Source organism: Ptychodera flava, chromosome 22 (assembly GCF_041260155.1).
Source record: "Ptychodera flava strain L36383 chromosome 22, AS_Pfla_20210202, whole genome shotgun sequence".
Lineage (NCBI taxonomy): Eukaryota > Metazoa > Hemichordata > Enteropneusta > Ptychoderidae > Ptychodera > Ptychodera flava.
Window position 1 is genome coordinate 14,426,827 of NC_091949.1, and position 26,069 is coordinate 14,452,895.

Below are 26,069 nucleotides of genomic sequence, written 5' to 3' on the forward strand. Positions count from 1 at the left end.
ATACATCTACCCTTAAAATTAGTCTTCTAGCCTTTGTTTGAGTCATAAAAAAATTGAAGATTTGACTTTTAAGTATTGCCCCAGACATTGGAACAATAATCAATAAAAGAAGGAACTGTACATTGTGCACAACCAAAAGAGTAATCGTAGTGGTTAATGGACGTAGTACGCGAAAGATACCAATTCTGACAGAAACTTTCTAATACAGGTTATCAACATTTGTTTCATCTCAACTTTAATGTAAACATTTAAATTGTGTATATCTATTTGCAATTTCCTCATATAACCTAATTATCATGTGAACTCCAGCTGTGAACTTCATGAACTGTGAAGTTTTCTATATTGTATTGGTCAAAAAATTGCGGACACTTCTTTTGTATATGCTTACCATCGTCTGAAAGTTTCTTTGTTCAAAACAGTTCTCGTTGACCGGCTCACCGCACACTTCGTTCGTATAAAACATTACTGGTTAACCGGGACGCATGATTAATCCTGACTTGCCTTGCAAACTGTCGGATATTGAAAGTGAGAACTTCATCAGAATACGACATCAAACATGGCAAAGATCATCAATAACCTAGAATGACAAATATCAAGTGTCCCTTAGGTGTGGGATAAGTACCGATAATTACTTTCTTCAGCGATAATGTAAATAACAGAGAGGGAAATTAAGGAGATTGTCGGAAGTAAACCTCATTTTCTGAGCAAAGTCGTCGAAATGAACGTCAAATCTTTGCTTGCATTTCACTTCAAATGAGGTATCATTCATGACAGCAACGGCTGTGACGAATTTCCGCTTCCCTTACTTTCCTTTAGAACATTGAAATTATAAAATCAGATACCACTCTATTTTTGTGGAGAAGGTAAATTTATTATATTACTGCCAATCACCTCATCTATGAGTTTCTTACACAAATTCTACAATCTACAAAGATCCATCACAATCATTATACAAAAACTAATATATTTCGAAAGACAATAGGGTGAGTATACTTTATGAAGCTCCTTTTAACTGAAGTTGACCAGTACTTCATAAACCGGCTTTAACTGTAGCTGCACGTACGCCTAAACACTTTCTTGGCTGATGTATGAAAGACACACAAATATCGCCCTCATATTAGGCGGAGGGTGAAATGACCGTTATACACTTAGGTGGCCCAATGCGATTCGGTTAAGTAACACAAATAATACAAAAACTTAATAATGGTTTTAAGGTTTGAACTTTAAAAGTTCATTCACATCATGGATTCACTTTTATGAAGTACTTAAGTATAAGTACTTTATTATTTCTTTTATGATTTTATTTGACCTTATTTGAGGATAGCCCGGTAATCTCTAAAACGAGTTTATTTCCCGCAGGGCCCTAAAGTCTCAAATTAATCTGTCATCAATGATGTGAACGAGTGCAACATTGCCAAGATGTTCGTGCCAGTACAGTGGATACGGTATCAGTAAGTCGAAAATTGATTGAGCTTAATCAGAATACAGATTTAATGTCGTCAATCAATAGTATGTTTTTGGTTTTCTAAAATTCTAAATGCTGACAAATGGAGGGCTGCGCACACTCTAAGTGAAATATATCACCTTCTAAATTTAAAAACTCATTTATTTATACCAGAAATTTATGAAGACTACAAATGATCCTCAAAATCTCACAGGTAAAAGGAAGTAACAAATGTGAAGAAAACACAGAGAATGAACATAAGTAATAAAAGTTAAAAAAACCCATTAAATGCGACGCACTTAATGTGAAATGTTACCAATGTCCTTAAAACAACTATGAGAAATACCTAAAGTAAAATACAGACTGAGAAACATGCTATACACATCACAAGCAATCGGTACAATGTTGATATACAAATTGCTCTTTGAATATAATCTTATCCATTTAATTATTGCATTTAACGTATTTTCACAATTTCAACAGAAGTATGTTACGACGGTTACAAGATTTTCTCGCAACACTTTTATAATTAGTTAAGTACAGATTTGATTCTCGTTCCTGGAAGTAGCCTGTGATGAGGGGGCAAACTACAAGACGTTGAGATGAATTGTTGGTAGAAAGCTGACTTCTCGCCACAACAAGAGTTTGAGATAGTCATCTAATAAATATTTTTTAAACGCGAGTGTAATTGTTTCCAGGGTAGAAAGCTCCGTTCGTTCATGAAACTAGCATAACTCATGTATCTTTCCATCTTTTTTGGCATTTTTGGTATGAAATTTCTGCTTAACCTAACACTTAACTTTGACATCTGTAATCTTATGTGTCCATCACACTGAAATGGTGGTCGACCGCCCAAATCTTACTCACATATGTGGCAAATCGTATTTAAGGTACCGAAAATTAGCAATTCTTTAAAACATACCGTATATAAATTTTACCGAATATACAAACTTCTTCATGCACCGTAAGTACTAATCATATTCTTATCTTTTAAACACCTCACTTATGTCTCTAAGTGATTAATGGTCCCGATTGGTCGTACAATAAGAACTTTATTCTTTAACCAATTTCTTCTATTTTGAAGAAAAAAGCTTGGTGATAAAATTGTTTCAGACATTTCCAGGTATGGTGACTCTTTGATCCAATCGACATTGATTAAACCCCCTGAGGCAACGATTTATGCACCCATATACCCTAGGGTCTATGATGCACCAGTGGCATTTAAAAAACCCCATTCAATGTGTAAACAAATATTTGTAGAATATTTAAAGCCTTACCTAAACATTTTCTCAAAAATTCAATAAACCCAGTGCAAGTGTTTTGAGCTCAAGTTGTAAACAACGTTTGCTCACAGAGATAAAATGGCCCTCAAGTGCACGATTGTTTTTAATGTCAAAAACTGAAACGTACTGAGAAATTACCCTTGTAGTATAAAGCACAATAACCTGTTTGGTACACAAAGACCTGCCAAGGAAAACAAAATTTACAATTACCTACAAATTTCTGTTCTGTGACTCAAAATAGTTCACGATTTACAGAATTCTTCATAGTAACGTACAATTTGCTGTGCTGTGCAATGTTATGTAAATGGGTGACACTAAAGTAGAGGGGCTCTGTATTATTTTCTTGTGTGGTAGAGAGTTATTGTTCAGGAGCCACAAGTAAACACTTGCACACGTATAGTACACGTAGTGATACGTATGAAGTTAGCATCCTAACTTTGGTCTTAGCAAGAACTAAACAGAAGAAGTCTGTCGACTATCACAACTTTCCTAGTGTATGAAAAACGTTAATCTGGTTGATAGCTGATTCAGCATCGTAAAACTTGCACATCTACAAGATTGTATTCTTCATTGCTGAAAACGGATGCTACCACACTGCAGTGTCCTTATCGATCAAATGGCTTACACAAAGGACGCTGTCCAAGTTGGTGCCCTCTCCACATGGCGTTCTCGACCGACTAGTAATCCATTGAGACTGTGGTGGTCATGACGGAACCGTTCCGGGAAAGCTTCATGCCGTGCCCGGCGTTGTACGTGCCGCTCAGAGTGCTTGGTCGAGTTGTGTCGACTCGCTGGTCTGGTGCCCATTCAACGCATGGGAAACATCGCAGTGCTTTCCTAAAACCTCGACGGAATCTGCAAGGAAAGTATTCAAACGTTACCCTTCCATTTTATCACTGTCTTCATCACCGATATATCTTCGTAGGCGATATAAATTATCCGTGTTGATTGATTAATACCCTAGTACAGTCACAGAACACAAGTTAACGATGATTAAATTCAGGATTATACGACGCAAGCAGAAAAAAGGAGATAAACATGTTTGACATTTCATATGCCCATGTTTTCATGTCAAACAATATCCATGGTTGAATCAGGTTTGTAAGCAATATATGAAACAAGATATGCTGGTCATAATTTAAAAAACAACATTAGATATAGTGAGCTTGTTATTTGAACTTCTTGTAGTAAGTAAATGAGTGACTGTAATGGCTGTCCTAGGTTAATTTATTTATCATGGGTTGACATAAGTTGCAACAAGGCAACTCGAGCCCTTCAGTCTCTTTGATTCAGCAAACGCTGACTTCTGATTAATGGCATGCATGGAGAGATGACATGCGCAGATGATCATTGTGAGATCATTGAAATCATGCTTATCATGCATACATTACATTGACGAAAAATCATAATCCCGAGAAAGAAAGATAGTAAGATAAGAGAAAAAAATGAAATGTAGGTTTTAACTTTTATTTTAGTGAAACAATATTGTTCTTGCGCCTGGTCCCTTTGAAGCAACTTGATACATAAGTGTGAGAGCGACCGTGTAAGTTCTCGGAAGATATTAGCTTTTAGGCCGATTTATAAGAAAGTGGGAGTAGTAAGGCTAAAAAAAGAAGCTAAAAGCGTATGTTCAAAAATATGTATCATATATAATGCCAGTAGCAACACCTGAAAAATGACTTTGTACAAATTACTTTCTGGTATGCACACACTGCTCGGAAATTCTGACGTTTCACTTCATTTGGAACTGGCAAACCAAGGCACGGGGTTGTGGTCCATGCATCCTGGCAACGGAAATAGTATCGTCACGAATGATTGACATTTGGATATTGACCAATCAGAAACGAGCTTTGCCTCTGACCGTCTCACACTCGTTTATCAGCTTAGGGCGACATATTTTATTTTTGTGTTTCTCATCTCCCGACCGACTGTAAATTTCAGCTCCGATATGAAAAAAAACAAAAAACGTTTTTTATTTGCACCGCCTCTGAGGCGATCATCCTAGCAACAGCACCACCATCATCAAATTGTGAGATTGCAGCGACTCAGACTGAAAGGACAGAGAGCAAAGAACACTGAACTGAAAGACAAGAAATTGCAGTGACTGAATGGACAGAACAATGAACTGAAACAAATACCCCTTTTTTGTACTTAAAAATTGTAGAGACTGAATGGAAAGAACATTGAACTGAAACAAATACAGGTTTTTTTGGTACTTGATTTTTTGCGACCGTCCGCCCTGCCCTAGTATTCCTCTGGAGATGAGAAACAAAAAAATAAAAGGGTCACCCTTACTTCCAATGGTGGAAACGTTGTTCCTCCTTATGTAGGTGACACGTGCATAGCCGGAGCCGAGGACTTTCGACCAATGTTCCTTTGAGTAATTGATGCAAGGAAGCCATCTAAATGCTTTCCTGAAGCCCATCCTAAAACTATAACATAACAAAAGGATATTTTTCCAAAATAAAAAAGTAGGATTATTGTCATCATAAGCTCTGATTAAACAACGAAAATACTCGGACCAAAAGAATGTTACACATTATGCCATCTTGTATGAATGTACATGCTGGGTTGGGTTCAAAGTTAATCAAGCGCTATATTGTAACTGGCTGGCATGTCCTTTGAACTCCACTTTAATCAACTCAGACATTGCGCTAATACAAGATGTTTACTGACTTCAACTATACCACTGGTTGGTTGATACTAAATTACGTGACTGGTGACTACGGGAATGAAAGACAGCGGCGTAAATGAGATGATATAAATATTTTTACGAAATTTTGTTTAGAAACTTCAATCAATGCAATTGTCGTATCACTGTCTCACTCACCTGTCATTTAACCAACAGTAGATGAAAGGGTTGTACATCGAGTTGCTCATTGCCAGCCAATAGAATGTCATGTAGATTTCTCTGGCATGTTTGTATGAATACAAGTCATAGAAACGGCCGAGAAGGAAGTACACGTGAATGGGAAGCCAGCAGATGGCGAAAATGATCACCACAATAACTAACATCTTAACCACCTGAAATGAGAACACCAAATATGGAGGTCAAGAACCCCAACACTGCATGAAAACCCAATAATTCAGATAAATTCACATTAATGAGGTGCCTGTATTATAGTATAATACATGTGAATTCACATGAATCCACATGAATACAGGCTTGCTGAATACAAAAAATGAATTCTTGGCTGTATTTATCTGTATATGCACTTTTCAGCTAAAATACAGGCAATAATCCATGTTAATACAGTAAGTATTCTAGGGTTTTATGCAGTGCAAAACGATGTGACGTCGTGTTTCATGACAGTTTGCATATGCGATTACAGTAATATAAGGAGTAGCAAAAATCAGTACGCCGAGCACATTCTTGATTTATTATTAATGACTATAATTGAATTTGGCCACTTTTGACCAGACCACTTTAATGTTAACGTAACTAGGTCACTATAAATTACAGTTATGAAACGTGCAAAGATTGTTGTTTTAACGTAGATAACATATACGGTTCTCTGTGTTTTCGAGAGTCACAAGATGCGCTAAAAAGATGCGCTAAAAACCCTACATGTACCTTTAATTTTCAATAAAAGAGACATAGCAGTCTTCTCAATAAATGTAGTATATATTATCAGCTACCTCGGAGGTCATGATGATTACCTTTTTAGATAGCGTTAGTATTTCGCCGGAGTCGTTACTCAAGATGTCATTCTCAGAAGATGTCTATAATAGCTTCAATGCCGCTTTTATGTCACTTTCTCGAACTGGGTTATTTTCTTACTTTTTACAGGCTTACCTTTCTTTTAGCCTTCAGTTGTTCTTTATGGCGATTAGACGCCTCGCCAGGAGCTTGGCTTCCCCACAGTTTAATACCAACGATGGTGTAGCATATCGCTTGGGCCAGTAGTGGTACAACGTATGTTACAACCATAAAAGCACACGAATACCTAGCAATAGACACAGAAAGCGTACTTTAAATAATACAAACGTGATAGATATTACCTTATAACCTCTACTCAATCAGTTTGCCGACTTTTAATCAATATGTCTACATGTATCTGATTGTGAGTACAATTATATCCGTCACAAAGAGCAGTCCTACACTTCTGTGCTCAACGAGTGATTAATATCAGAAATGTAAATAGAGATTAACGAGAACGCATGATGTGGAATACGATCCGTGGATTATATGAACCACTCAACCTATATTCAATTGACTAAAGTCCTTTGACAATGGCCGCTGATTACTCAAAATTGTGCTTTCTGCGTTATTGCTTGAACGATTAGTAGTTATTGCTTCATTAGAAGAACACTTGCACTCTTGAACCATAAACATCATTTTCTGTGCAGAAATCTGATACATCATCAGATGATTTTAACATTACAATCTCAAATTTTGATTAAGGTAGTATGCACCTCGAAAGTGAATGACGTAAACTTTTGCTCAAACTTTCCCGAAGGAATGTTTCAACCATTCTCTTTCAAAATTAAGAATAAATATCAGATGTCACCTTGCAAATTTTTACACTAGAGAAACAAATTACCCATGATTTACCGATATATGAAATTCAAAATGACCGCCATCCCCGTGTTAACTCTATGTAGAAAAATAACATCTTCAATTTTCGAAAAGCTATTTGATTTTTTTCTTGCACACAAGATATTGTTTTTCAAAATCTCAAACTTTTTTGTGTAAAGAAAAAGAAGAACCAAACCCGACATTACCTAGTAAAATGAAATTAAAACAAATGACCAGAAGTTCATATCATGTCAATAAAATAAAATATCAGGTATCCCAGAGTGAGAACGTACCAAAAATACCAGGCGCCATAATCTGAACCATCAGGCCAAATAGTAGCACAAATTCTCCGTGTTATCAACGGGTCCGGTGAATCATCTGGGCAGGTGAGAACATACTCCCTTGAATACAACAGCCACGGCATGTTGATCGCCACAGACACAAACCACACCAGACAGATGATTGACTTGGCTTTTAGTTTAGACATCCGTGGTCGCATGGGATGCACAATCGCGATGTACCTGTCGATACCGATCGACATCAGCGTGAAGATGCTGGCTGCGACGGTGGCCGGGCCGATCAAACGCTGTATTTTGCAGTAAACATTCCCGTAATACCAGTCGTTGTAGATCATGTAGGTGAAAGGGAACAGAACGTTGAATGTTGCGTTCATGGCATCCGCCAGAGCCAGATTCACTATGAAGTAGTTGGTAACGGTACGCATTCGATGGTGAGCCAGGACGATCCACAACACAATGATGTTCCCGACTGTTGCGATGACTATCATCGCACCGAAGACGAGCGCCCACAGAAATACCGAAACCGGTGGTGGCGATGGCAGGTTCTGCGGGCAGTACATTGTGTCATTTCCAGAACCATTGAAGTAGAAGTGTGTCGGAGAAATCGTCGACTCAAATGTGAAGTTGTATCCATCTTCTGAAGGTATATACGGGATGGGAGACGCCATCGTGACGTGAGTGGTCTGACTCAAAACAATCTATGAAGATTTAATCAAAACCTAGTTGAGACGTTCTCCCGGTATCAATTGAACAGACCGTCGATTATGTTTCTCCTTACTGATATGTTACATTTCAGTCAACTCACGCGCGAAAATAGCGTGTTTGTTTCTCGCTGACGAGATCTTCGCCCCCAGAGCAAACGACAATTCTGTACCCCACGTGTCTCTGTTACCTATACTCGTGTGGCGAATGTTTAAATAGGTAGGCGAACAACCACACAATGCACTAGACGAGCGTCGACAATATGATTTCCCAAAGACTGCGCTGAAGGGGCTGAGTTAACAAGACACCGGATCAGGAGCATCAATTCTCAAAGTATACGAATTGTACTTTCAACTTGTGAGAAGACACCACCGGTGTTTTCATAAACGTGTTCAACCTCCCTACACGCCGACTGCGCTATTCATCAACAGATATCCCTTCGGGACCTGTAAAGTTGAAAGAGTATAGGAATAAATATGAACGTTTTGGTTAAATAAAGTTATATAAGATCGTCAAATAATGTGTTAACATATATTACATATATTAAATATCTGTATGAGCATACATACATACATACATATATATATATATATATATATATATATATATATATATATATATATATATATATATATATATATATAATATTATATATATATATATGTATATTACAGCTTGTCGTGACTTCCTTCTAGTTCCACTACAGAAGATGACTATTCCACGCGGATCGAATCTCTTCGACTGGTGAAGGATGGATCTCAATTATCTGATTCGCACGATTGCAATCCATTGACATGTTTGATAATCTATCAGAGGCAAGCAAATAGGCACTTAGTTACTATTCAATGGTTAGCATTGGAAGCTGATTGTTTTTTTTCAAATCAACATCGGTGTAATCCTTTTGAAGACTCGTTTTGGCGGACAGGTACAAGTCTGACAATCGAATACGGCTGACGTGTAGAAAATTCGAAAGGATATGCTGGCTGTTTTGAACTTTCGCTAACCCTTAGCGTTGCAATAGATAGCATTTAATACAATTTTTTATAATGATCGTACGAGAATGCTCCTTCAAGTCTATTTTCCTCTTATTCTTTTCCCTTAAATATGTAGAAATACAGAGTATTTAGCATTGTGGTCAAGAAATGATGTGTACTGCAGTTACATGCTATTGTTTATAAATAAATTCTAGTCCGTACTTATATTCAGTTGCCAACAACTGCATCGGGATTTGATATATTTACGCTGTTTTGACAAGTTAAACATTAAAAATTTCGATTTTACAAAATATATGAATTTCACAAAGCAGAACCAAACCAATGGATAAATTCATTAGAAGCAGTCGAAAGCTACAGCTGACGGAGCTCTTCCTCTGATGTTTAAGAGTGGGTATAGCTGTATCACCGTATTAATGAGTCAGTGTAACGCAGTATTGTAATGGCAATATGACAATGGCTCTTTCTCAGTATACGATACGTATACGTTACGTTCTCGCTACTGTTGCTACCTCTCTAATGTTTCAACAGACAACCGTTTACGTCAGTAATGTATTGCACCTCGTGTGCTTCTCTACTAAAGTAACTCATGTACCCTCACTATTCCTTGAAGTGATTCAGTACGGAAACACAAGTTACGTGTAACTTGTACAAATGCATTTGGCCGATCGCGAATTCCTTTGAAGGTCATTGTTGAAATCTGGGCCCCACGCAGCTTAACTAAAAAGAACATTTCGGCTTACGAGTTTGCGGATGGATAACCTGCCGTCAGATCTCACTTTAATTTGAGTCATTTTCGCATTCTACGTGAAAGGAATGACATGCGCCGATAGACTGTGAAACGTGGGTTCGCCTTCAAGCTGAAAGTTGTTTGGAGAAACTCGCTTCTTTTAGCCATATAAGAGACAAGAAGCGATGTTGACGTTAAGAGGCAATGTGCGTGTCAGCGTGTATTCCTAGTGAACAATCAAAGTTAAACATGAGAGAAAAGTTCAAAGATGTAGAGACCGTCGCCCATGGCGTTCCCGGCAATAGCCCGTCCGGGAAAAGTACAGAAGAAACCGTTGCCGCGGGAAGAGAGCTTCTATGCACGAAAAAGAAATGGAAGAGCAGGCATAGGTCATTGTGGGTCACGTTCATTAGCTCCATGAAGTACTCTGACACGATAGGCTACGATTTTGATGGAAACTCAAATGAAGTTCAGATCTGATTACGAACCCTGCCATTACTGAATGCCCATCATCGCGGCGAAATGTTCGCCATCGATACGGATTACCTTCGGGGGATATCGCCCATCAGCGTGCTAGTGTGGAATTTGGTATTCCTTATCAAGGGCTTGTCTCCTTGTAATTCGAAATCAGCAGAGGGAATGGTTTTCACATTGCTCGTTTGCTTGATTGTAATTTGATCAAATAATCGATGTCTCGTTACACTGAGGGAGTTGGCATTCTTGTTGTTTTGTTTTTCACTTTACCGGGGTTGACGTCATCAAGCCCGTGCAATGCAGCCCAAAAGACACACCATCAGAGACAAGCGCTTCGGTGAAATATACGCTTGCTTCATCTTTGAAGCGTTCTTCCTCCCTGAGCAAAGTTATCAGTATCCCCCTCATGGTAACTCATTTCCTCGGTTCAGATTTATTTACAATTCCCCAGTCGCTAAAGTTCACGAGACGGTGTCCTCAACACCTGTATCCGAGCGACAAATTTTGTTATGTGAATAATGGTAGAGGTTGAACTTTGAATTGGTTTGTGCCGACACGTCCCTTCCTACATTCCCCTCTCGGATGATTTCCTCAAATCTGTCATCGAGCTTCCGAGCGTAGTAAGAGCATAATTTCCTTAGCATGGATATCTATATGTTCAAGGGAAACATGAAGCGTTGCTGTCCTCAACTGAGAATAGTTACTTATTGACGGAGAACAATTCTAAGAGTTATTATGATATTTTAAAGCAAAATAACAGCCAAGCATCAACGGACTTCCTCGATATTGGAACATTCGATCTCAGTCGAGTTCGATGATGAAATCTTGTACACTGTGCCTTTTTGTGGACAATTTGGTGATCTGCCGAATTCACCGTCGTCTCAATATACTGGGCTGAATTGACCATTCACAGGTGAAAACCAACCATACGGCCGCTTTTTTCATTCAATCACGATGACAAGCACACACGCTTGACGCGACAGATTAAGTGGTTTGTTGCTGTGGGAAAGTAGTGGAAAAACTGAGAGAAAAAAAAACCGTTGAGTACACACATTGCATGTTCCGGACGTCAGATTTAATGACGTAGGTACGAATTGAATGTGACGCTCTGTACACAAAGTAGTGTTGTGATTACGAGGCGGGCAATCGCATTTTACGATTCAATGGCGACCTTGCTGTCGCATTCTAAGATATTATGGGAGCCGTTTTGCAATATCTAGAAATAACAGACGGTCTGCCGTGGTTTTAATCTTAGTCGGTCGAAATGTCGAGTTACCGGCATCGATTAGTAAGTCATATCATTTTAGAGGCTAGCTTAACTCTCGATAATATTGCTAAAATGTCGGGAACAAATAAGTTTAGAAAGGCTGCACACACCGTCCAGCCTACAACTTCAACATTTGTTTTCATAGCAAGATTTAGGCTCTCAAAAGCCTTAACGGAAGTGACGTTATAAATACGTGAGTTTGTGGATAGAATTTCCATCTGACGCAGGTACATGTTACAATGTTTGATTGAAGGAAAGTTTAGAGCAGATAAAAACTGTTGATACGGAGATCTGAAGAATCCGTAGAGTACTATCTTTGAAAGAAAAGCACGCTATGTCTGCTGGTCTGTGAAAACAACACGCCTTCGACTGTGTAATAGTAACATTGTAGAACCTGTCTAGTTGTATTATCTTCTTCATATTTCATACTCTTATACTTTATAGTGTTGTTTCAGCAAGGCGAGCGAATCCTTGAATAATAGTGATCCACACTCAAATCAAAATGACTGACTAACTGACCGACTTTTCTTTTGACATTTGGCTACTTTTGCTTTCATTGTGTTTCCAATGGATATGGAAATTAGCATAATCGAGTTAAAGATTTCGCTGAGATGTCTATGGCAGATGAGAAACACCCAAGGTTGACGATTTCTTGATGGGTGTGGCGTTATTTTTTATGGCACGAGTGTTTGACCACTGGCAGTCAATTTAAATGTGCCTCATTAGTACTATCTCAATGATTTTAAATATTAAACTATTTCGTAAAATGTGGCTTCAAACTTGTCCTAGAATTTTGGAACAATTGTAAAAAGAGGGTTTGTTGTTTCAAAATGTACCCATGCAGTGAATTGCTTTGATTTATCGACTTCTTGTAGCTGGCTATGAAGTCTGTGACAATGTGCGCAATACATCAGGGAAATGGTTGTTGTGAATCCATTACAATTTATGGATGCGGCCGGTCGCTAAATCCGATAAAACTCGAGTTTCACAAATTACATTTTCGCCTGCGAGACAACATAACCGCGACAGAGAGTGCGCCCCCGTGATGTAAGTCAGGTACTATTTTGATTATGACTCAAAAAAGGGCCAAAAACGGGGATTTAAGAGTGTCTTGTCGGTGTGGCATTACGTCATCAAACTGGTCTTCGTTTTTAGAGACATAATAATATAATATAACATTGTAATACAGTTTGCGCGACTATTCCGGACTTACATTTTGGTTAACCAAAACCCTCGAGAATCACGGAAACATAAAATGTAACTCACAAATGAACGATACTACCTGTGTTTTAAGATTATATCGGAATGGTTTGTCCCAAAGGTAAATCATATTTACCGAAGAAAACATGTTGTTTCTTGTATCCAGTAATACATTTAATCGCCATTATATGGAAGTCGGTTAAAGTTATATAGTATCGCCTTGCTGTGATTGAAAAAGCAATATCTTCATTTCAATATCGTTATTTTCCTGTTTAGATTGGCAAATGCAAAATCAGAGACAAATTAGTTCGCTAAGATGAAGTCATAACCTTACACATTGAGAGAGTGAACTTCGGCTGATGTTGGGGAATCAGTTGTCTGATGGTTTTAGCTTTCTGGAAGCGAGCAGATGAATATGTCATGATGATGTCTGAAAAATACTGTCCAGCTAACCATCACTATATTTACTGATTTCACCCGTATATTGGAATTCAGGGAGCGTTTTAAGTATTCACTACCCTGTAAATTTTGACATCATTGGAAGAATGCCGTTATGATAAGAACGGATACGACATGTAGTTAAATTTTGAATGTATACTGGTTTTATATCCTGCCTTAACGACATAATCAATGTTTTCACAGATTCAGTAAAAGCATGGTGCATTAACTCCATTCGCCTGGAGAATACATTCTGAGGGCGCGTCATTTACAACTCCCTGTTGGTGTTCCTGCTTTCGTGTCCCTCTCTGCATGCGGTTTTATAACATTTTGTTCGTTCTCATTTGTGCAAGAAGCAACTCCGCTCATCCTGAAATCCAGAGACCATCGCTCACGACAGGCGGATTTGGGTGCAGATGTTTATACCCAAGCAAATATTCGCTTAGTGGGACCAAACCCAATGAGTGACCTCTCACAGACAATGTATCAGAAATAATTACGAAAGATTACCTATCAATCTCCCGCGCAAACCTAGAGCAGACGACACACTTTTCGCGGGCTGTCACTTTCAACACATTTATTGTAATCACTATTCACATGTATGAAGGCTCAAGCACACGCGCTGAAAAGTTCAACAAAGCCGCTAGTAAACGAGCCGTGACATTTGAAGGTCTAAAACGTTTAATTTTTTATAGATACCGATCCATTTTCCGTCCAGGGTCCTTAATGTCCGATAAATTAATCACTTCAGTCAGTGATACTTCAAAGAACCACTACACTATACCTGTAAACGCCTTAATAATTCAAACGTTTTGGCGTTCTTCAATTTATTTGTCACTTTATATATTTTGTTCGGGCCTTTAATTTTCATCTTCAATCTATGTCGTTTGAAATTTATAGAATTCAAATGCACGAAAAAGTCAAAACGAGGCATTAATGAATGTTTTTGTCAACAATGGTTACCCTGGGTTTGTCAGAGTAATGCTTCGCAACACTGGTTTCTGTCGAAAGAAATTTGGACAGATATGTCTATGCTTCGCGCCTTCTGAGCTCATTATTGAAGATAGGGGTTTGAGCATTTTGTGTTGTGAATTTTTAACGTTTTTACAAGAAACACTAATCCGCAGGTTTTGACTAGTCTATGCTGGTGGTGGAAAAAATAACGCCACAATGCCAGAGGGTGTTTATTTAGGGACTATTTTAGAGGGCAAGGCGGAATACCCTAACACAATGAAATATCTGCATAGTGTATGCTTATGAACCTTTCATGACAAAAATATATATATCAGGCTGATCAAAACCTACCGTCCTTGCTGGGGATGTTCGTCAAAACAGTAGTACTAAAAATGAAAGACCATTTTCATAACATAACATACATAACACACATAACACGTGTTTGCAATTTTCGAAAGTCTTGTCAAAGATGTATGTCAAGCAAATCTTTGAATGGTGACGGTAGAAACATGACGTCATTTGAATTGAGTCCCTTTCCGATAAATTTCCTTTATTACGAACAGGCTTATCTGGTATCTGTGTCTGGGCCTAAACAACCCATAGTCGCAATCGTGTGCAAATGGAAAACGCTGAAAAGAAGTAACGTTCATATAAAATGTAACTGTAGCACTGCTGGCCATCCTGTTGTAAGTTATAATGTTGCATTCACAAATCAAATCACAAACTGAAAGCAAGGATTGAACAGCCAAAATGTAATTTACCTGCAGTAACAAGTTGCGTCAATATTGGCTTACACTAGAATGATCACTACTCGGAATTGCACACGATCGTGTCAGTATATGGAAACATAGTTCTGAACCCTAAATACATTATATATATATATATATATATATATATATATATATATATATATATATATATATATATATATATATATATATATATATATATTTATAACACGCCACATGCTCATTCCGTGTCGCGATTCGCTAGAATACGTCACGTGACGAGAAAATAGATACGTCTAGTCCCCATCGGATCGACAAAAGTGACGTCAGAGGGTATTTTTTGAAAAGCTATTTCCCTAGGGAAATAGTCCTGACCAAATTTGGAAAAGTGTCTGGTCACGTGACCGTAGTGTCGTCTGCAGCTTTGCAACAATGGCGGGCGACTGGAACGTGATGTGCGTCCGGGATACGTGACGACACATTCTCTAAAACAGATTTTCCAACATTTTCCAACATTTCAACAGCGTAGGAACTTGAATAGCTCATCGACGGAAAAGACTGAGGTGCAACTAAGGATGTCGCTAGGTATGCTTAGAATATTTTTTGAAAGAAAGTGGTAACACATACAACTGAAAACGCTGTGGAAACATCGCCCAGTAAACTTGTCGCAATGGATTGTTGCGGTCCAAAATATCAAAACACATTAAAAACTATATAACAATACAACATGAGCATGTGGTGTGTTATAAAACACCTATAGCCTGGTCTTTATTCGGGCTATAACGCTCGCCTATTACCCCTCGTGGCCGTGTGTTACCAGAAACACATCGCTATACCCCTCGGCCTACGGCCTCGTGGAATTGCGATGTGTTTCTGGTAACACACGGCCCCTCGGGGTAATAGACGGTCGCTATAGCCCTCATGACCAGGCAATAGGTGTTTAATATACACCTGTTACAACGTCCACTTATGGCGGTAATTTGTATCGGTGTTGTCACATAGAGATTGATTTTAAATCGTCAGGGGTGCCAAACCTATTATGGTCGAGAAAATACGGCAACAGATGTATATAATTTGGTTTTAAAAATATATATGTATATAATCCTACAACTGTGTGCATTGTGAGTGTTGCACACTCATCATTTAGATGTATCCTGGCTTTCCAGAGGTATTTGTTCCATTTTGTTACTGTTTGGTACCGAACGATAGACGAACGAAAGATTGAAGAGCTATATGCGACGAGTGTCGAAAACACTTCTTTGAAAGGTTTTAAATATCAGACAAAGGTCTTCAAAACTCAGCCAGATAGTGTCGCTCTTACCCAAATGCTCAGATCTCGGTTAAATATGTTACAGGTTTGCTCCCTATAAAGTTCTCTCTTAAAATAATGTAATCATTTTGATTGATCGTCTTTTCTTCTTTGTGCTGGCGTGAAGCTCGTTTCGATGTGGCTTCAACGTCGCTTTAGGAAAGCCGATCTAATAGACTGGACACGTGAGATATGAGTATCCGCCTAGTGGCAAAATTGTCCGCCAATGAAGAGCATCCGCCATGCATGTCACGTCCAACAATTATCCCAAACTATTCCTAGTATGGATATTGAAAGACCATGGATTTGACCATGGATTTGACGCATGGCTTAAACGAATCTCACAGTGTTGTCTAAGTCCATTATTAAAGAGGTTGACAAATTGCCCGAGGATACGCCCCGATGTACGGCAGCGGAAGGTTCGTAAATTAAAAGTGTCGGTGCAGCCCTGCAAACGAAGATTACTTCAACAAATAATAATTTTAGGAAGTGTACAAATATAGCTGAGTTGAGCTCCAGTCAAATTTTGACAGTCGGAAATAAGTTCGTGACTGGTATGAATGCGGAGACGATGGCTGGCAAACACGTCATCAGATTAACAATGACAGAGCTTGTCTGCTCTCAGAGTTTACAAATATTTACAGAATACAGCATACTATAGTGTTTGAAAAGACGAGTAATTGAAGTCCCAGCTGATTAGCACGATGATAGTGTAACAGCCGGTAGGTCAAAATTCTTCCTAGAGCGGTCAAAGACATCCAGTCGAACTTAACCTCAACATTTTTGTCTGCGTGAATGTTTTCATGTGTTTTTACAAAATTATTACAAAGCCATTACTACGACCGCGGTCGACTGGACTGCATTTATTAACGTGTAACTACTTCATCATTCGATAGCGCTCACCGTATTGTTCATTGTCATAACTTGCGGAATCCAAATTAATCGCTAGAGTACAATCTCAATGTAATCAAGATAGGCAATTTGCGCTCGTCCCTCGAAGAGTCATTCATTTTCATCAAATCGGCATGTTCGGCTTTCGAAACATATGTCGACAATTACAGTATAATTTGCGGAGTGATTAGGGTTGTCGAGTTTCGGAATATGGATGAATTCTTCCATCTCAGGATGTTTTGATACGGCCTCGGAGCCGCAGACCTTTTGAGAAAACTGAAGTCAAATTGAGTGATCATCTCCACCGTTTGCATACAGAAATACAAAAGACAGATATACCGACTTACAGATCACTGCTGGAGTTGCATCACTCTCTGCGGGGAGTACTCGTCCCGGAGATGTGCTTAACAGAACGGCGCCGGATACGGTACTTGTGGATTCACCTCGTTTCGCGGATTTTTCTCAGAAGAAAAACAAACTAAAGAGCTTGCCGACCCGATCAATGCATCATCCATCCCTTGTCAAATAACTTTACCATGATAGCCGGTTGAAGAGTCAAGATGCAATATATTTTTGTTGCCTCCAATACAGTTACGTTGAGATACCTTGCATGATGAGCTCACGACATGATGGAACTATCAAATGAGACCTTCCCTAGCAAACGCTTCGTTAATATTCACACATTCACCGTTAAGTCACCGTTGGGGATAGTGTGGTATACTAGCGTAAGTGACAACGGTGGTGGATTACTTGTGACGTCACTAATAGGCGTGAAACTTTTGTTTTTTTAAAGTCACCTAGGGAGCCTTTTGGTAAAAGTAGGATACAGAAAGTAGACCCCTTTTCACATTTTCGGTAAATACGGCGTGAAATCGATTTGAATTTTGATAAAAAAGATGCGCTCGCGCAGCGACGGAAGCTCGTGTTCTCTGATTGAGTTTTAGATGAACATACGTAAGGTCACTTTTCGGTTACCCTCCCATTGGACTCTCGTTCAAAATATGTTGCCATAGGAATAAAAAGACTAAAATACCAACGTTATATCCTATTGATACTTGAAAACTTTCTGTCTCAAATTGAAAAAAACAACAACACCGATACTTTGATAAAGTCACAAGTCAAAGGTGCTTTTGAGTGAACTCCCTGAGCGAAAGGACGATGGAAAATTAGCACTTTTGTACGGTTGTCCAGCTTGTCAGATTATTGAAAGCACATCAAAATATGTCTACGGACTTCGGGGTTGCATTGTTTAATTGAAACCACCATTAACTTAAATATTCTATCATGTAAGTTGTGTATATTGAAAATCGGATAAATTCCACACGGAGTTTTGACATGTGATGAATAGAAAGCGTGTCGACTAAACACTGTAAGTCAAAGAGTCGCGTTTGCATATCGAGTCATATGGATTATCATATCTTCTCATGAGTTTGATAATTTGACCGAGTCTCTGTTCATTTCACCTAAATCCCCGAATCACAATTAATTTTACTTTGAATTATTTCGTTTCGCTTGACAGTCACTCTGTTCTGGTTTATTTTGTTAAATTTTTCACCCATAGGGTCGTTGCTTGTACAACACTGATCAGATTGCCCTCAAAGCTACCACTATGCAGAGTTTTCAAGTGGTTGTCACTCATTAAACTCTAAGAAGAAAAAAAAAACTATTATGTATAATGTCGGGCTGTTTACGTACCAGAGTTTGATTCAAAAAGGTTAATAACGATTTGGCGGGTACCGTATCGATTGACAAATGTGCATTTAATCTACGGAATATTGAAATCTAGGCAGTCAAATACCCGTGGGAAGCTAACGATTATAGTATATTATCATATCTCACATCATAAAAGAATTGTGGAATTTCGCGATCGTAGTTTTGGACATCTATACCGGTTTCTCACTCATGGTATATTGAAGGAATATTTTAACATGCCAAAACATACCCAAGCTAAAATATATGTACATTAGGATTTCATCTGTACAGTTTTATAACCTTTAAATGTTGATTGCGCCATCGAAGGTTTTTACATGTGACTCACGTGATCGCCAATAATAGGTTTGAGCATGTTTACTGCAGACCTTTCCTATCTTCTTACAAAAACTGCTGACATGTATCTAGCCTGGTGAGCTCTTTTGGTTAAAAACGTCAAACGGTAGTGATTAAAGTTCGTAAAGTTCTCCATTTATGCCAAACAGCCTAAAAGATTTCGCGATTTCCGTGCTTCTTACATTGTCATCCTTTTGATGGCTTGTGTGTAGCATAGTGCATCAATCTTCTTTTAGTTTGCTTTTTGACATTTATCGTACGCGTCGATGCGACGACAGTCCATTAAAACATCAAAAATGGTGGTTTTGAATAATCCTTTAATGTATTTAAAGACTTATTTAGCAACAGGGTTACAGAGATAGTTACGCAAACGCATTATATGCCTCAGCATTTTGGTACTTATTTAAGCAAAAAATAAATAAGCCATTGTAAGTTGTGTAACAATTTGGTGGATTTGAGCTGTTTTGCTCATTCAGTTTTGTCTGTATAGTACGCATCCGTTTTCTAGTCGATTGGTCATGAACACAGTCGAACGGTTATGATCCGTTTTGAAATTCTCGTGATGAAATCGATACCATTAACCCGTATACATGTAAATACGTAAGCGTAATAACGATGTTTCGTCTATGAGTAAGCGGAAAATAGAAGCTCTGTGCATCTTCTGTTTTCAATGGTAAGGAAATCACTTGCTTATGTTTAAACGAAGAACTAGTATAGAAAGAAGCGTGCAACAAAGTTACTACAAGGTTGAAAAGGTGGGAAAACTTCACGTAGGGTGTACATGTATGTGTGGTGACGTATCGTTTTGTTTGTACAATTGAGAATGTTACCACGACCGGATACGTAAGCCTACTCTGAATGTCCATTTGTAATTGAAATTTCATGTTTGTACGTGTTCGGGAGAAAGCCTGCAGGCCTATATGTTCGGTTTGAACGAGTATCTACGCTCGTCTAATTTCAGGATGACCTTGTACAGTTTGACAGTAATAGTGTGCCTCGTCCGCCGTTCCAGTCTATCTTGGAATGTAACTTTGAATAGGTCTGTCCCCGGAGGTCTGTCGAGTTCTATATTTTCATGTATATCCCAGAGTGATCAGGTACTCACGACGCTGTGTTAACAAACTGAAGATGATTAAGTGGTTGCCCGTTTTGTGGCAGCTCTTGCTTTCAATACAAGGACCTTTATTCCATAGACTGATAGTCGATGGGAACTGTGACAGCATCGCTCACTGTTGCCATGGTGTTGTGTCTGAGATATTGGCTATTTAGAAAAACACTTTAACTGTCGCAGGTGTGGACAATCTCCCATTAGCGATTCTGAGTCATTGACAATCTTAAAGAGATCTTGTGAAAACTTCCTATATTCTGTTTACTTCTCTGCCAATTTGACGTTTTGTCTTGCCTTGTCCTTTAAAATATTTGCTTTTTATCTATTCGGCCTTCATAAAAAGAATACCTTACTCGCGAACAAACAAACACGGACCCGACTAGTGCACTGAGAACCATAGTATATCAGTGACCCTCCCGGATCTGACATTACTTTCATGTTCTCTTTCGCACATGTATATATTATGTCTGCATATTTCTTGTAAAATTAAATTCACTTCAAATTAGCAAGATATTCTTCCGCACACATTTAATTAATAAAACATTGCACATCAATACTTAGATTTTCCGATATAACACTATGCTCTTAACTTTGAATAACGAACATGTCAGGATTATAAACAAAGTGTGCGTAGTGTAGTAAGACGACAGACGACAGGGAAATAAATTATGGGTCAATAAACATCATGCACACGCCCAAAGAGGATACCGAAAAATCGTGTATGATAAACTTCAAGGTAACTAACTTGAAGCCATGGCCAATTGTATATTGTTTTTTAGGAGTAAATCGGAAGACTGATGTTCCTGGCCAAGGCATTTCATCCAGTCTTAGCAAAAGTAGGCCAATCACAAGACATGTTTAAAATGTTTAAAAGGTTTAAAATTCATAGGCTAAATACTCTGACAGATAACTATGTAATGGTTCCATATTGCCTGCGACGGAAAGTGGACGAAAATAGAAGAACACAATACCATCATGGATATCTGCTATAATAGCAGATATCCATGATGGTATGTAAATCAAATATAACGCATTGATGGCATTTGACGAGGTCCCAAATCTTTTCAAGGAGGGAGGGAAAATAATCAGACCTAATATATCTGCTTGGACGTCAAACGTGGTAATCCTGAATTGTTTAAAATCGCATGATTGCAAGTGCGTGACGTCGACAACCAGCAGATAGTGTTTGCATGGATCTGATAACGATTTGCATGTCGGAAAACACAAATCTGGTTCCGTCCGCTTCCAAGCGCGATGTGTACAATGTCTTCCTTTCCGAATGTATCATCGACACAAAATACAAAAGTTGGACTGTTGAATACATTTAGTTCTGATTAGATGAAATTATAACACGCCACATGCTCATTCCGTGTCGCGATTCGCCAGAATACGTCACGTGACGAGAAAATAGATACGTCTAGTCCCCACCGGATCGAAAAAAGTGACGTCAAAGGGTATTTTTTGAAAAGCTATTTCCCCAGGGAAATAGTTTTGAAAAAATTTGGAAAAGTGCCCGGTCACTTGACCGTAGTGTCGTCTGCAGCTTTGCAACAATGGCGGGTGACTGGAACGTGATGTGCGTCCGGGATAGGTAACGACACATTCTCTAAAACAGATTTTCCAACATTTTCCAAGATTCCAACAGCGTAGGAACTTGGACAGCACATCGACGGAAAAGATTAAAGTGCAACTAAGGATGTCGCTAGGTATGCTTAGAATATTTTTTAAAAGAAAGTGGTACCACGTACAACTGAAACCGCTGTGGAAACATCGCCCAGTAAACTTGTCACAATGGATTGTTGCGGTGCAAAATATTAAAACACATTAAAAATTATATAACAATACAACATGAGCATGTGGTGTGTTATACAACACCTAAAGCCTGGTCTTTATTCGTCTATTACCCCTCGTGGCCGTGTGTTACCAGAAACACATCGCTATACCCCTCGGCCTACGGCCTCGGGGAATAGCAATGTGTTCTGGTAACGCACGGCCCCTCGGGGTAATAGACGGGCGCTATAGCCCTCATGACCAGGCAATAGGTGTTTACTATTTATTGAACGCCAGAATTGCAGCAATTGGCTCGACACTGCTTGCTGACAGCACAGACAAAGAGAAACACTGTGTTTTTCTTTGTCTGTGCTGACAGGTAAATGGTTGTACAATAATCTTATATTTACTGGAATGGTACCTGGTTTTGACGGGACTATTAGCACGTCCTTTGGAAAAGAAGTAATGTCATCATTTTCCGTATTTGTTCAACACGTAAGCGGAATTTATGGTATTTTCACTTTAATTCAGAACGCTTCAGCATGATGCCGGACTCGTAAAAAATGCAAAGTGACAAAACTAATGCAAAAGAGATCAATAATGTCCGTTTAAATTGATTTGAAACGGTCATCTAATGCTTCAACGAGTTATGCACTAAACGTTTAATGATGCCTGACACAGCGTTACGCGGCTTGTATCAAATGTTTGCAAAAAGAAAAAATAAATCAGCAATTAGAAATTGCTAAGACATTACTTGCTGACGGGCAAATGGCTCTGCGATAACCTTCGAAAGATTCCCAAAGACCCAGAAGAGACGAGTTTAATTTCCTCTCAATGCAAGAGTCTCGACATAACGTTAATGCCACATCGCCTTGGAACACTTCAATTATATTGGGTTCTTTGGTTAGGCTGTTGATTAGATGACAAAGCCGGAGATGATATTTGGCTACAAGGCAGCTCACTTAAAGGTATTTAGTAAAGCATAATTGGTCGTTGGAAATTGACAAATTAAACGCAGCCGCGATGGTATCCCTAAGTATTAACGCGTTTTTCTTTCAGGGCCAACGAGTGCATTACAAAAGTAAACCTAAATCCCAAGCAAGCTGGTGCAATGGTATATTCCCGGAGAATTCAAACATCTGCTGTCGCTGAATAAACACATTTTACTTTTACAAATTTGTTTTTACTCAACATGCAAACATCGGGAAAAGAGTCTTACTCATCGATTGGAATAAATCATTTTTTGAGAAAAATTTAAAAAAAAAGATGTAAATTATATGAAGAATGAAGAAGCGAGATAACGGAGTCTTGTTCATCATGTTGTGTAACAAAGTAGCCGATAAGAAAATGCTTTTTAAAAGTGTAAAAGATTAGATAGAACGGCCATTAGAGTTGCCGGGAATAATTGAATAATGGGTAAACAATACGTAAGGGAGTGGAAAGATTTGATTGTTAGGTCGTTTTTAATGCTTTTACTTCACGGAAACGGTTTCGATCTAATTTCCAATAAATATCAAGGACCAGTCGCATTTACAGAAGACAGTTGAAATTGATTTCAGGTGGTATTTGCAAGGAGTCACTATTTTAAAAGGCAAAACCATTGCTCCTCTCAAACTGATGCTTTCGTCACTATTTTTTGTAGTAAGCCTACTTCTTTCTGTCATTTTGTTCGATTTTTAGTGAAACAGGGGTTTAAAAGGTCAACATATAAAAAATCTGAGACTTTTACAAACGCAACCATTCTTTGAAATGCCTGTGGCTGACATGGGAAACCTGTAAAATGTATTACACAATACGTAATAGATTTCTCGCTGGAAACAAAAAACCCGCAAATGTATCATTTTCCTCATAAAATGATGCCTTTTAAAGTGTACGTCTTCCGTTCATGATATCAAAACACCTCGGGGCTTCGAACCTGAGTCTGGCTTATTTTCCGACGAATCTCTTTGCGCCACACTTGGTACGTCAGCTTCGTTATAGCTGTTGTTATAGCTGTCGTTGTTTGCCAGTTAGTTTTCGTAGTGCGTATGAGGTCGTGCCTCAATAATGCAGAAAATAACAAAGGTATGCTGGGTACAAAAAATGATTACAAAGTAAGCGAAGCTCATTAGTGGGTACACAACAGGAGCTGACGGCCGCTCTTACGTCTTCATGGACATTTTGGAATGTAGACATGTATCACAGTTAAGTTTGTTGATTGAAAGACTAAATAGTTAAAGCCCCAATAGCTGCGAATTTTGTACATTATTTTCATGATTTTATTTTCAAACAAAAGTTGGTTCCTATAAATGTGCTAACTGAAGGACGTGTATAGAAGTATCACCGCTCGCTGATATAGGCCATGTCTACGCGTTTTACAGGTTAAATAATAAGCGGGTGCCACACTCGTAAAATGGCGCCCCCACGGAAAAGTACAAAACATGCAGTATTCGTTCACATGCACATCCAATCATCAATGAAACAAGCATGATGCCATTTACTTGAATGAACCACACACGATGGCAGACATTTGGTTGTCGCAATCTTTATTTTCTCTGTCACATGATGAGTTTTGGAAAATGGCGAAAAATCTATAATAATGTCAAAAGTTTTAAATTTACACGCCACTTTCAACACTTATGACAGTGTGATACATTTTTTCAGTCTTTAATGGGTCTTATTCAAAGAAAACTCTTGGAAAACAGGGGATATTTTGAGATTTGTTTATTACACATTCGCAGCTATTGTGACTTTAAGGTACTAGTATGCGAGTCGAAATTAAAAGTCTTGAACTTTTGCTCAAATTTTTCGCTTACATACATTAAACAAGTCCCCTTGGAAATCAAAAATCGGACGTCACCGTGCAAAATTTGGTACTGGGGAAACAAACTACCAAATATTTACCGACACTTGAAATTCAAAATAGCCATCCGTGTATTATTAAGTTCGGGGGGGGGGGGATAATATGATCAAATTTCACAAAATTAAGCCGTTAAAAGCTTAGATCACTCCCTAAGCTTCAAAATGAGCCCCTACAAGTGGTAGCCCAAAAACGAATTGTAAAAGTTTGAGAGTACGAACAGTTCTCCCCGGGGCGCATTGTATCAAGTCAAATAAAAAAAAAAACAACTTCACCAGAAATTCATTTTGGAAATCATCAAAATACAAGATTGCTGAAGTTATCATTATGTTAAAGAATATGAACCATTAGAGACAGCTGAAAACCAATTTGAAAGCAAAAGTGGGAGCAGTTCCTGAGTAAAACCGCAAAAATATAACTATCACTAACGGTCATATTGGTTGGGCTTCTAAAGAGAAATTGACATATATCATGTACCTCGATGCGTATTTCTCTTCTGTTTCTCTGTTTCATATTCTATAAAGGAACAATACCGGAGATAATGTTTACGAAAGATTTCCAAACGATCATGTTTTGGAAAACCTTCTGCATTCGACAAGTGCATTCCACAAAAGCGCAACAAATCAGACCTTCACACTCTAAGCAATCAAAGTTATGTTCCACGCCGATCTCATGTCCTGCCTAATCTTAAATAAGAGTTGCTGCCACGGGGATGTAGCTTACTGCAATTACCTTGTCCATAATGTCGCCGAGAAGATTGCAGGAGAAAATCTATTTACATCAGTTTTTTAGAGATACCATAAAACAAAATTCTCGCAGTCGTTTTATAAATGGGGTGATGACAAATCAAATGATGAGACACACAATTTCCAGTGAATATCTCAAGAGAACATCTTATATTTAACAGTTTTTTCAGAAATCAATTTGTTAAAAACAATAACAAAGCAAAGCGCAGAAAATTCAAAATTATGCAGACTACTTTGAGGCACTGCCATACAAGTACCATATCAACCGCGATCTGGGGCATATTTCTCATCAATTCTTCGTTGACAGTAACCTCAATGTTTCGACAACAC

At 38.4% G+C, this 26,069-nt stretch overlaps 1 protein-coding gene across 3 annotated transcripts in view; it reads right to left on the reverse strand.

Annotated features, from left to right (window-relative positions):
- Positions 1 to 854: 854 nt before the first annotated feature.
- The window catches only part of LOC139122753 (substance-P receptor-like), an 81,287-nt gene continuing 56,072 nt past the window's right edge, over positions 855 to 26,069 (reverse strand). For 2 of the 3 annotated variants that reach the window (XM_070688441.1, XM_070688443.1), the window contains 4 exons: positions 7,540 to 8,693; positions 6,524 to 6,674; positions 5,558 to 5,751; positions 855 to 3,582 (listed from right to left, as the gene is read on the reverse strand). In XM_070688441.1, coding sequence (XP_070544542.1) covers positions 3,405 to 3,582; positions 5,558 to 5,751; positions 6,524 to 6,674; positions 7,540 to 8,213 — 1,197 coding nt within the window. In that variant the 5' untranslated portion in view covers positions 8,214 to 8,693 and the 3' untranslated portion in view covers positions 855 to 3,404. Of the gene's footprint in view, positions 3,583 to 5,022; positions 5,160 to 5,557; positions 5,752 to 6,523; positions 6,675 to 7,539; positions 8,694 to 26,069 lie in introns of those variants that run through there. The other variant, XM_070688440.1, reaches the window with a different exon arrangement.